The sequence below is a fragment of the Cryptococcus neoformans genome (genome assembly GCF_000091045.1).
Source record: "Cryptococcus neoformans var. neoformans JEC21 chromosome 11 sequence".
Taxonomy (NCBI): domain Eukaryota; kingdom Fungi; phylum Basidiomycota; class Tremellomycetes; order Tremellales; family Cryptococcaceae; genus Cryptococcus; species Cryptococcus deneoformans.
In genome coordinates this window covers 1,007,837-1,019,846 of record NC_006680.1, presented here as the reverse complement: position 1 = coordinate 1,019,846, position 12,010 = coordinate 1,007,837, and the positions used below count along the sequence as shown (strand labels likewise).

At 48.3% G+C, this 12,010-nt stretch overlaps 5 protein-coding genes across 5 annotated transcripts; 2 read left to right on the top strand and 3 right to left on the bottom strand.

Annotated features, from left to right (window-relative positions):
* Positions 1-210: 210 nt before the first annotated feature.
* Positions 211-1,021, top strand: CNK03480 (hypothetical protein; the record flags this gene model as incomplete). The annotated part of the gene is made up of 2 exons (XM_567753.1): positions 211-462; positions 542-1,021. The coding sequence occupies exons 1-2, from the start codon at positions 421-423 to the stop codon at positions 1,019-1,021; spliced, it is 522 nt and encodes a 173-aa protein (XP_567753.1). The 5' UTR covers positions 211-420.
* A 1,062-nt stretch (positions 1,022-2,083) lies between these two features.
* Positions 2,084-4,035, bottom strand: CNK03470 (conserved expressed protein). Its single transcript, XM_567729.2, has 2 exons — positions 3,959-4,035; positions 2,084-3,903 (listed from the first exon to the last, which is right to left on the bottom strand). The coding sequence occupies exon 2, from the start codon at positions 3,852-3,854 to the stop codon at positions 2,124-2,126; it is 1,731 nt and encodes a 576-aa protein (XP_567729.1). The 5' UTR covers positions 3,855-3,903; positions 3,959-4,035; the 3' UTR covers positions 2,084-2,123.
* A 501-nt stretch (positions 4,036-4,536) lies between these two features.
* On the bottom strand, positions 4,537-6,310 carry CNK03460 (PQQ enzyme repeat, putative). The gene is made up of 8 exons (XM_567728.1): positions 6,196-6,310; positions 5,986-6,105; positions 5,790-5,930; positions 5,644-5,732; positions 5,492-5,588; positions 5,257-5,414; positions 5,038-5,191; positions 4,537-4,975 (listed from the first exon to the last, which is right to left on the bottom strand). Exons 2-8 carry the CDS (start codon positions 6,088-6,090, stop codon positions 4,619-4,621), a joined length of 1,101 nt encoding a protein of 366 aa, XP_567728.1. The 5' UTR covers positions 6,091-6,105; positions 6,196-6,310; the 3' UTR covers positions 4,537-4,618.
* A 302-nt stretch (positions 6,311-6,612) lies between these two features.
* Positions 6,613-8,950, top strand: CNK03450 (tartrate transporter, putative). Its single transcript, XM_567727.2, has 10 exons — positions 6,613-6,935; positions 7,000-7,269; positions 7,335-7,434; positions 7,485-7,577; positions 7,637-7,886; positions 7,942-8,014; positions 8,066-8,296; positions 8,351-8,406; positions 8,471-8,672; positions 8,757-8,950. The coding sequence occupies exons 1-10, from the start codon at positions 6,759-6,761 to the stop codon at positions 8,814-8,816; spliced, it is 1,512 nt and encodes a 503-aa protein (XP_567727.1). The 5' UTR covers positions 6,613-6,758; the 3' UTR covers positions 8,817-8,950.
* A 135-nt stretch (positions 8,951-9,085) lies between these two features.
* CNK03440 (hypothetical protein) lies at positions 9,086-11,941 on the bottom strand. Its single transcript, XM_567928.2, has 4 exons — positions 11,482-11,941; positions 11,229-11,392; positions 11,134-11,164; positions 9,086-11,069 (listed from the first exon to the last, which is right to left on the bottom strand). Coding segments are annotated over exons 2-4 (1,911 nt in total). The 5' UTR covers positions 11,231-11,392; positions 11,482-11,941; the 3' UTR covers positions 9,086-9,191.
* Positions 11,942-12,010: the final 69 nt, after the last annotated feature.

Below are 12,010 nucleotides of genomic sequence, written 5' to 3'. Positions count from 1 at the left end.
GTAAACCCCTAACCCCTAACCCCCTAACCCCCTAACCCCCTAACCCCCTAACCCCCTAACCCCCTAACCCCCTAACGCCAGATCGCAACTGTCATCCGCATCGAATGTCTGGTTTACTACACTGCTCACTCGTCACTTACAACTTTATCATCTTGCAATCTTTGCCAGCTCGGGTTGGGCCAAGAAGAATGCCGACAACATCGTATGAGCTCGCAGTCGACACTTGGACCGATACCGATTCGATTGAAATTACAAGTGCCTCCTCCAACTTACGTATTGCTTCCTTCCCGCTTTCTTTCGTTCAAACAGGCGGAGACAACACTTGGCGCTACGTGCTGAAAGTAGTCGATCAACTAGTCGAAAAGGGATCTGATCAGCTCGGAGTCATTATTGACACGCATGGTGTGGCAGTTAGCTTAGATGATGCTCCATCGAGTGGACTGTATCACTACGAACAAACACGCAAGTCAATCTTGTTTCAATTCCCTCAAGCAATATGTATTAACATCACAGTCTCGTGCTAATGGGCTTCCAACTGTAGCATCTAGCGACAAGCTTGAGTTCTCTAGAGGACCAGAGTATTTCAGCCGCTTTCGACCGGTCAACCCTGAGGGTAGTTTCTCTACACGATCGGACTCCAAGGGGTCAAGTGATAACCAGGTACGTTTCATCGGCAATTCACAATTTTTCTTCGTCTACTGGTGCCACTGCTCTGACCCCATGGTTTTCTAAGTTTCGTATGGGCGTGGTGGCACGCGATGGTACTTGTCTTGTCACGGACGTGATGCACAGTTACTGTACGTCATGTCACATTGTCCCTCTCAGTCGGCCAGACGTAAGTGCGACCGGTACATCGTGGAGGCATCCACCCCAATTTCCGAGTATCGCTATATGCAGACATTGCTTATTCCTCGTAAGGTATATCAACTTATCCTCGGTATCAATCAAGATCCTCCGCTATACAAAACTTCAGCCGGATTGCTGGTTCGGGATGACCTTCATCATGCATACGATCGCTTAGAGTGGTCACTTTATTATAAGGTCAGTTCAAACCGGGGCAGGGCGACTAGCATGCTGGACTAATACCTCAACTTCATTAGGACGGCAGCTTCTATGTGCATTTTTTCGTTCTCGGATATCCAGATGCTACAAGACTTCATGGCATGCGTATCCCACCGGAACGATTTCGAGGCCCAATCAGTGAACGACCGGATCCCAGACTTGTTCAATGGCATTACGCACAATGTGTCAAAGCGCGTATCAGGGGATTTGCAGCAGGCATGGAGTTGGAATCATAGAGGCCCACAATGATGAGTTCATAATCCCGCCAATCGAAGATTTACCATATTGAGCCACTCCTGAATACCTGGTGTGCTAATATGATATCTGATGTGGACCTACCTACGTAGCAGATATACTGATCATTGAAATGAAGGATGGGTTCCCAACTGTCTACAGTTGCATCGGTGTGCTGCAGACTTGTATGGCTGGGGTAAGAGCCAGATAGTTGTTGTAGGTAAAACCGGTAAATGAGTAAAGGCGGAGGTATATATGCCTAATGCATTTGAGAACTGATCCCTCTGGGATATTCGAAAGAGTATGAAGAGGTTTATATACAATCTGGCCACGCTCTCTACTCAGCATGTCTCCCTTTTCTTCAAAACCTTTCCTTTCAACCAACATCTTGCCTCAATGTCGGGACCTTAATCTACTGAAAGAAAGAACAACGAGAAAGTTCTTAGAAAGTTCTTAGATACCTCTGCCAGGAATGCGTGTTTCAAACTATACGGTATAAGTAAAAGATGAGAAACACAAATGAAACGGCGCTGCCTATCCAGTTGGAGCCGCGGAGTGGGCTCATCGATCGTCGACTCGTATTCCTGTATAAGAAAGTAAAATGGCAGTTGCCATTTTCATCGTAGTCTTCAGACTGGTTCCAAAATGCAGAGGATCTTAGAAGGATAATTTGGTGAGACTTAGCTACGCCGTGGATTAATTATGTAAATTCAAGCCGAGCTACGCAAATATTTGTTTCCAAACGAAACGATATTCTACAATTTGCTACCAAAAGAGAGTATGCCTCAACCCGTAAACCCACGATGCATCTCAGCTATCTTAACTATCTATCCTATTGACTTACAACACATTGATTGGTTAGCAGCGGGCTGCATCCGACGGCAGAAGCATGATGACTCGATTGATATATCGGCGACAGCGAGTGCAAGAATGAGCTGAGGTTCGAGGATCTTGGCTTCGCCGTGCCGGCCGAGCTTGACGAGACATTCATGATAGCCGTGAAGGGCCCAGACATTGTTGGGATGACGAACCGCACGAGGCAGAGAGTCGACGTAGCCGAGATCTTCTGCATAGGTCTTGGCTGCTTCCTCGACGTTACCCTGCTCCAGCTGCAGAGCGGCGTAAGCATGTCGTGGTGGCTGCATCCAGCCCCAAGGCTCGGCATAGATCAGATTGTCATAATATTTGATGGACTTCCGCAATTGCTCAAAGGCGAGGGTGTAGTTGGCACGCCTGTATTCGAGCTCACCTGTAAGCATGGTTTCGGCGACGTTGAGAATATCTTGCCATGAATTGGGAAACTCAAAACGTGATGGGTAGATCTTCCTACGAGACTCGCGGAAGAGTTCTCGCTCCTTGAGAGCGTCCTCGACACGGTCAAGAACAGAGTAAGAGAGTGCTCGAGCATAATGTAGGATGGTAGTGGTGACGCAATAGAACTGGCGATCATTCGGGAAGGGCAGTTGAAGAATATCGTGCCATTTACCGAAACGAACGAGCACGTGAACTCGGTATGACTTGAAACCTTCCATCCAATCAATCATTGGAGGACTAGGGATTCGCAAGAGGTCTTCAGTAAGAGACTTTTCCATCCGCTCTACTGTGTCCATTGCAATGCGAAACTGACCGTTAAACATACCAGCGTAAATAGGGAAAGTGTAATCGTGAAGTCGGTAGAATGTGTAAAAATCGGTGGTGGAGCCATGTTTCATGTACAGCTCATCCCCTCGGATCGCTTCAATGTTGGAAGCGATAGCTCGACGATAGTCACCAATCAAGAGGTCGATATGCCCAGGCATATGATTTAAATGACCCACATCAGGACACAGATTCCGCAATCGATCAGCGGCCGGGATAGCGAGCTCGGGCTTGGAAGAAAGCTCCATGAGATGGATATAGAAGTGAAGAATACCAGGATGGGATAGAGACTCCGGTCGTTGGAAAGCCTTCTCGAGGATCGACTCAATGCGTAAAGTTTGGCTATCCTCTCGGGGAGCACCAGTGTGGAGATCCCAAAGCTGCCAGGGGGCGAGAGCCATGAGAGAGTCGGCGTATAAGGCAACGACGTCAAGATGATCACCATGTTTCTCATACACTTGGTCCATATGCTCCGAGTAAGACCTATTCCAATGTTGGTAATCCCCTTCTCGCTCTGAGGGGAAACGAGCGCAAAGAGCGCCGACCAAAGCGACTTCCAGTGGAGCAGTGGCGAGCTCGCGCGCTTTGCTAGTCGCCAGATGGCATTCGTGAAGAGCACGCTTTAGATCCGCCTCGTCGAATCGCTCCCAAGCCTTGTTGTAATTGGGACCACCAGCATAGGCAATACCCCAATGTGCCATGGCACAGTGAGGGTCGCAGTGGACAGCATATCGGAAGCATCGTTCCGCCTCTTCGTGATGGAAGCCGTACGACCAGATCAAACCACGGTCGAACCACGTCTGGCAGTCTTTGGAGTTGGTGTTGACTTTACAGGAGTAGCTGCCGAGGTTGTAAGGATAGGAATCGACATCAGGGGCAGCTAGGTTCATATCGCCGTTGGGAGTTTTCGTAGGGGACATGTTACGTGTGTGCAGTATGTGGATAGATTGAAGTCGGTCCAGGTGTAGACTACCGAACGGACATATTAGCTCTTGCTGGTCCTCGCCGACTGGCCTTGGCTCACCGCTTGTTTGCTCGTTCTCACCAAGTACTGATTGTGGAATGAGCAATAATAAAGTGAACATGAAAGATTATTAGAATAAAATAATAGAAGTCGCGAAATAGCGCTTTCGGGTATTCTGTCAAGTCATTTCAGAACAGGATTCACGACAATCTCCGCGCGGAAACATGCCAATGAGTTCTCGGCAGTACATAAAAACCGTAGAGGCATTTTTTGTTCAACTGCTGCAACTCTATATAACTCCAACACTTTACGTGGCGACTAGGATTATTTGGAGCCGAATGGCATGGGTTCTCGTGAATTAAGCGTGGCAACAAGTGTGGTCCACATGCACGTTTTGATTTATCCACGTAACATCGGACCGATATATAATAGAAGGACTCGACACATAAATACGTCGTCGCCTTAGATAAGAAAAAAAGCATCATGAAGAGAACAATGGAAGGATATATTACTCGGGAAGAGCACATGCATAGACGCCACACTGATCAAAAAATCCATCTTAGGATAAAACTTGCTTTATCTCAGTCAAGTGCATCTCACCCGTATATGCAATTTATTTCCAAGAGGAACTGCATAGATTTAAAACCGGAACATAAAAAAGAAAACTCTATAAAGACAACCTAACACCGCTAATTATCCTTCTTTTTAGGACAAGAATGCCTACTTCAACCAAGGGATCTCCTCAGGAGCATACTTGTATGCCCTGAACAACGCATTCGACTCTGAAGGATAGAAACCAGCCGCATTCTTCTCAGGGTACACCGCAAAGTATGGACAGACATACTCCCAGCACACCTTGTTCTCCGTGTTGATCTCCATGACCCTTCCAAACGCGGACTCGCAGACGAGGGTGTTGCCATTGGGAAGACGTTGAGCAGAGCCCATAAAGGGGGTATAGAAAGTTTCTTTGGTGGGAGCATGCCATTGCCAGACAATCTCTTTGGTCGCTCGGTCGACCTCAATGGCTCGGGACCACTGGAAGGATTCTCGATGTCGGAAGGCTCCATTGTCAAAGATCTGTACGATGTACATTAGCACATCACTTTCAAGGTAGTAAGGTAAGAGAATGTAAGATGTACGAGGATATTGCCGTTGGGCAACTCATTAGCACAGTGTTGTTGGGCAACAACGGTAGAATCAAGGTGCCAGATGATCTTGCCGGTAGCCTTCTCAATGATGATAACGGCAGAAACGCTTCGCAGAGAGGCAAGGATGTTGCCGTCCTTCAAGGGACTATGTAATTATCAGTGTTCAAGTTCTAAGTAGATATACGATTGAAGTATAGGAAATGGTCTTACTAAATAGCGTTAATCAATGGCCAGTGCTCACGAGGGTAGTAATGCTGCAAAGGGAATATTTTTGGATCGAGATGCTCGGAAACCTTCCATTCCCACACAAGCTTGCCATCCTTCACTTCTCGGATAGTGTCGGCATAAGTCTTGCCATCTGGAGCTTCCTATAAAAGGCAATGTCAGCATGCAATCGAAATTTGCGTTAGAATGCCAGAGGGAACATCAGTGAGAAAATACTTACGGTACCAGGGACACCACCGGGAAGGGCAGCCTGTTGTTCGGGAGAAAGAGCCTCAAGTCCCGCGTAGAAGAAGTGACCGTCACCCTCGTAGAAGCAACTAAAAAAAGATAAGTGATTAAATCAAGTTATGGGACGAATGGATATATACGTACTCATGGTGACCGAGAGGGTCCCGAAGCTCGTTCACAACGTTTCCCTCAGGGTCAAGCTCCATGTAAATACCACCGCCGTACTTGAGGAACTACAGACTGGCCGTCAGTATGAGACTGAAACACGAAATGAGTGGATGATAACTTACGAAAGGGAAAGGAGCAGGGGCCTCGGGGTCCTTCATACCAACAAGGAGGTTGCCGTTGGGCAAGATACGAGCATAGCGGCCGACACGGTAAGGTAGGTCCCATTTGTGAACAACTTCACCAGAATTGTCAATGAGAAAGACCTACGGCGGGTCAACTTGAGTCGCTCACAAAAGAGTCTCAAAAATCACAACTTACGTTCTTGCTGGTAAGTGGGGCAATGACAGTGTAACCGTTGAGAGCGGTCTGCTCGTCAACACCTCGAGTACCGACACCCCTCCTCCTGGTGATGTTCTGGTCCATTTTAAGTAGAGAGAGCTGCGCGAGTAAAGAAAAAAATCAGACGTTAATTAGTAAAAGTTGTGAGAAATGCTGGAGTCAACGAACAAGCAAAATAACATGACGTACTGTAAAGTTGGAAGCAGTTGGATGTGAGAGGTTTGATCTTTTGCAAAGTCGTGCTGTGCGTATTACGTGCTAGAGACGAGATGAGCATTGCTACTTGAATTCTTATACTTTAAGTATGCGTCGCTGATGTCGACTATCAAAAGTTGTCAAGATAGTGCAAATACTTGATGCCGGAGTTCGATAACGACAGCCGGAGCTCCGAGAGAAGTTACCAATTTCTCGGTTTGCTCCGACGAGCAGGCGAGGCGGAAGAGCAGAGGGTCGGTAGGTCCGTCAGGGTCCACCGGGATCGCCCTGTCCCCAGCGCTACAAGACCAGAGGAGCCAAGTTTCAAGTTTGAGCATTGGTTTCTCGGACCGAGAATGGAATTGCTCGGGTTTGATAAAGTCGGTGTCTGTTTTCGTCTACGCTCGTCTGCAAATCGACATCCGCTCATGACGAGCTCCTTGCGATAACTTATCATTTGTTATTTCTGAAAAAAAATGGAGAGGGGGTCAAGAGATTGTGGAAGATAAGGTGCGAACTTGAAGCCCTTATACAATCTATAAAACGACCAGCCAGCCATGATCGCATCCCCATCTCCCATCGACGACCAATCCATCATGTCCGAAGTCAAAAGCGAAGAACACTTTCAACTCGACGAGATTGACTACTCGCCAGAGGACGAGGCTCGAGCCGTGCGCAAGGTCGATTTTTTGGTTTTGCCTGCCATCGTCTTTTGCTTTTTGATGCTTCAATTTGTGAGTGTCATTGTCTCTGTTTTGACAATAGCAGGAACGACCTCGATGTTGACATACAGCGTAGGATCGCACCAATTTAGGTAACGCCCAAACAGATACTACATTCCTTCCTGCTGTTGGCATCACAACTAGCAATATCAATATCGGTCAAACACTGTTCACTCTTGGCTTCGTCATCTTTGAGTTACCCAGTAACATGCTCGCCAAGATCTTGGGTCCGCACCGATGGGTTCCTTGCATCATCTTCATCTGGGGCCTCATTACTCTTTGTCAAGCTTTTCTTACCAGCAAAGGTGGCTTCTACGCTACTCGATTCCTCTTGGCTTGTGGTGAGGTAAGTCACGATGTTCCTGTCCCAGAAGCCTATCAGTGCGCTGACTGATCTGTATCGTATTTTAGGCTGGTTTTATCCCCGGTATGGCCTGGTACATCACCCGATTCTACCAGAACGGTGAACTCAGTCTCAGATTGGCCATTTTCTGGGCTGCCAACAGTTTTGGTAAGTCGATTTATATTTATTCCGAACCAATACTGATTCTGCGCCCTTAGCTGGTATGGTTTCAGGTCCTCTCGCTCTCGGCATTCTTCAAGGTCTCAACGAGAAGCATGGCTGGCATGGATGGCAGTATCTCTTCGCTATTGGTAAATTATACTTACATCTTTAGTGTATCATTCACACATAAGCTAATAAATATATTCAGAGGGTGCTATGACCATGGGTGTCGCCATCTTCGCTTTGCTCTACCTCCCTGCTAGCCCCTTGGACGGCGGTCGATCTCTCCTCATCCCAGTCCTCAACTCTCGTGATGCTCAAATTCTCGCTGCTCGAATACTCGCCGACGACCCCAAGAAGGCTTTCGGTCGAGGCTCGAAGATTACCCTCGTTGATATCAAGGATACATTTGTAGACTGGAGACTTTGGGGTCACTGTGCTGCCGCGTTCCTTTCTTCGTGAATATCTTACACCACGTCATCCGTTGAAGAGCACCGCTGACTCATGATATAGTATCATATTAACCCCCATCAACACTTACGGTCCTAAAGTCATTCAATCTCTCGGCTACTCTGGCTTCACCGCCGTACGTCTCTTCACTCTCAATAATGTCAAGCTCGCACTAAAATCTTTGTAGAACGGTATGGCCGCTCCCGCCTCCGCCATCGGTCTCGTCTACTCTGTCTCCCTCGCTTGGAGCTCCGATCGTTTCCGCGAGCGTGGTATCCACATTTTCACCGCCATGGCCCTCTCTTGTGCCGGTTGTCTTTGGCTTGCTCTCGCCCCCGACTCCGCTGGCAAGAGGGTCCTGTACGGAGGTTACCTTTTAACTGCTGGTACTATGGGTTGTGGGCAAGCTATCAACGCTGTAAGTCCACCGTTTAGAAGCTATACGAAGTCATCCTGCTAATATGTTTGATAGTCGTGGGTCAGCAGCAAGTTTGACGAACGACGACGACCTGTCGCCTTGGCTACCTAGTACGTTCCCTCTCACGGTCTACATCCTCTCGAGCTCTCCAGCTGACTGGTCTCTTCCATTTAGCGTCGCCTTCATCCAAATGGCGGGCTTCGCCGGTTCCAACGTCTTCAAAACCAAGGACGCCCCTCGATACAAAGACGGTCTCATCGTGTGCGGTGTCTGCTCCGTGGTAGGAGGCGTGATCATGCTTGTCTGGAAGCTACTTTACATCTGGGACGACAGGCGGGCAAAAGAGGGGCGGAGGAGCGAGTCTTCCCCAGAATTAGTGAGTTTACGTTCTTTATGTCCGTTTCCGTTCTGCTTTTGCTTTGAAAAGAGAAAGGTATGCTGACGTCTTTTTTCTTGATAGGAGGTTCACCATTTCTCAGACGAAAGATCTATTGAAGGGAAGGTAAAGGCGGAGAAATAGAAAGGGAAATACAATAGATACGATAGAAGCTTTAGAAGTTAGAAGTTATATAGAGGGGTAACAGCTTTTTATCTTTCGTTTTTGGTTCTCCGGGTTTAGTTTATTTATGTTGTTATAAGTAGAAATAGAAAGGAAATGATGGATAATAATATTGCCACCGCTTCATCTTTCTTAATATTGGATCATCGAACCGACGATCATTTTGGTTCTCAGCTTGCGCCTCCACTTATTGCTTCGCACTCATAGCCGGTCCTTCAACGATCAGCCTCGCCTCTCGCCCGTAACCCCACAAAACTCAAAATGTGATATACATTCATTTCCTGAAAGTGCCCTTCCGTAAAATTCCATTTCAAACATCAGGAATTTCCTCTAGATTTACTCCCTCTCTTTCTCGCCTTCGCTATCGTCTCTGTCATTCGTTTCGTTGGCTTCGTTGGCTTCATTGGCTTCATTGATCCCTTTGGTTTGTCGGCTATTGTCCTCTTCTGCCGCCAACTCAAGTGGTTCGGTAGGTTCCCCAGCACATTTTGTCTCTTCGCCATCTTCTACTTCATCCGGCCTCGTCTGAACGCCTTCTGGCCTCATGCCAATAGTGGAGAACGAGCTCGGACCGGCGCCAGCGCCAAGTCCTACATCAACCTGCCCATCCTTCTCCTCGAGCTCCTCCTCCGCCTCTGCAGCTGGCTCCGACATTATTTCGTCGTTTTTCTGTTTTTCCTCTTCGCCAACTACAGCTTCCGATTCAGCCTCCTGCTCATGCTCAAGCTCGGCTTCCACGTGATGAGTTTGTTGCTCGGAAGGTTTAACGATATTGCTTCTTCTCTGTTTCCCCTCTGCCGTTCCGGTTTTCTCCCTAGCAGCCGGTAATCCTAATTTCCCAATTGGCGGAGGATGAGGAGCTTGAATCTCGTCTTCGTTCTCACCTTTCTTTTCCCTTGCAGCAGCCAAGCCAAGCCTCCCCACGGGGTTCCTTCCTACGGGCTTCATTGCAGGATTCTCCTCCCCTTCCTTTGCGACAGAGCTAACGTTCGGTCGCCGGGTTGGGGCATCTTTCGAGTTTGACTTGGGAGTGAGACGTTTACCATTGTTTTTATCGTTTCCACTGGACGTTGGCTTCTTGCTGTTCGATACGGGTGTAGAGATGGATGCTCGAGGTCGGACGACGTTTGTAGAAGCAGGGGAAGACGTGCTCGAGATCGGGACATGAGAGTTGGAAGAGATCGAAGAAGAGTGGGCGTTGGCATTGGCAGCCGCTCTAGCCCTACTAGCAGCCGTACCCTGCATCAGTCTCGAGCCTGATGCTCTCCTTATCGACCCGTTTGCACTCGTGCCATCCTTATTCTTCTCCTGCGGCTGCGCCTTCGGCGACCCAACCCCATCCTCACCAAGAGGCGTTACCTCGGGAGACTTGGTCTGGGACAGGCGAGCACTAGCTGCTCTCCCGAGGGACGACCTCCCCATCAATGATCCTGACGAGGACAAGGGTGACTTGACACTGTCTCGCCTCCCCGACGAGCTTGAGCTCCTTCTCTCTGTGCCTGTTGCTGTAGGATCGTCTATCGGAGGCGGGGAACGCATACTCGTGCTGTTAGGCGGGCGGGAAGATGGTGGAGAACGTGTTTTGGCCAGGGAGCTGGCTGTTGGTTTCGACGGGGTACCAGTCAACTGCGGCTTAAGTGGCGTCGTGGTACAAGTATTGTCGTTCGCGGCGGTAGAACGCGGAGAAGTACCGGTAGATGGTGAGGGGGAAACAGTCACTTGCTTGGCGTTGTGTTGAGTACTAACCGTACGGGGTTTATTCGCTTTACTCCGATTTTGGGCTTGAGCAGGAGTGGGAGTGTGCGCTTTTATAGATGAAGTACGACCGATAGAAGATTTGGTACTACTGACAGAAGTAGATTTTGCGGGGGTAGTAGAAGGTGCAGAGGGTGATACACGGGCAGTATCGTTTCGGTTTTGAGAAGTAGCAATGGAAGAAACATGCGGTAGAGAGTGTGACTGAGTCTCGGGTGCATTCCCCTTTGTGGTATCTTTCTCACCGCTGCTCTCAATAGGAACTGTTTTGGTGTTGGCGCTTGCTGTAGGCTGTGATGACGAGTCCGCATTGCTGACTCCTTCCTGCGCCGCGAGGGCGTCGCTAACCCTTCGTCCTTCTCCTAAGCTGACTCTCCCCTTGTCCTTGTCCTTCTCACGTTCGCTCGCCTCTTTCTCCCTATTCGCGGCTGTTTGGAACCTTGCTACTAACGCAGAAACCTACATAGGAAGAACCGTCAGTCCTTGATAATCTTACAAGGGTCAAAGAGAAGGCGAGACGCACGCTGCCTTGGGAACGTTCTACGGGAAGTGGCCTACATTAAGCAGATACATCAGTCTATTGAAGTAAACAGGCAAATAACGTGTCACAATACGTACATTGCAAACGCACCAAGATGTCAAGCGAGACAACGCTCTTCTCAAGTTCTTATTCTCACGCTCCACAATCTATTTTCTGGATTCTACTCCCAGCTGGCTCTCCCACTGAGGTTTCGCGACTACTCTGTATTTGCGTAATTTCCAAGGGATACCAATGCTGTTTGCTATTTGTGATGAATTGAGGTAAAATACTCCAAGTCAGTCCTCTCTTGCGACGGCACTGTTGCAAAGTGCTTGATTCAATGGTACTTACGACTTCAGCAAAAGCCCTCTCTTATCTTCCTCCCTTATTCTATAAAAGATCTTATCTCAGATCCGATCTCTTCCCCACCAAAGCTTTAAATTCTAACTCGCGAGGACGCGCAAAGGTCGTCCTTAAATCGCAGATGTGAATCTATTAATGTGAACCGTCTCAAGCGGCTCGGTATGAGGAGCTCGTAAGATAGCGCAATAAGAGATAGGTGGCAGTCGAAATAATTATAAAGCGTATTGGACGTGGCTTGGCAACAATCGATGTGCGTGGGGGGATGGATCGTAGCAGCCGACGGACGATCCGGTAACCGGGTAAAATGCGTTTTACGTTATTCTGTTCGCGAGATTGTCTTTTCGTAAGTTGTCGCTCTCGCTACTCGTGAAATAAATGTGTCGTTGATTTATGCTTTATTAAGGGTCGTAAATTCGTCAAAGGTAGATATAAAGGGGAAGGGATGATAGGGAAAAGAACGAACAATGGAAATAACGGACACGAGGGCGAATTATGACAATCAGTTGACAGGAACGCG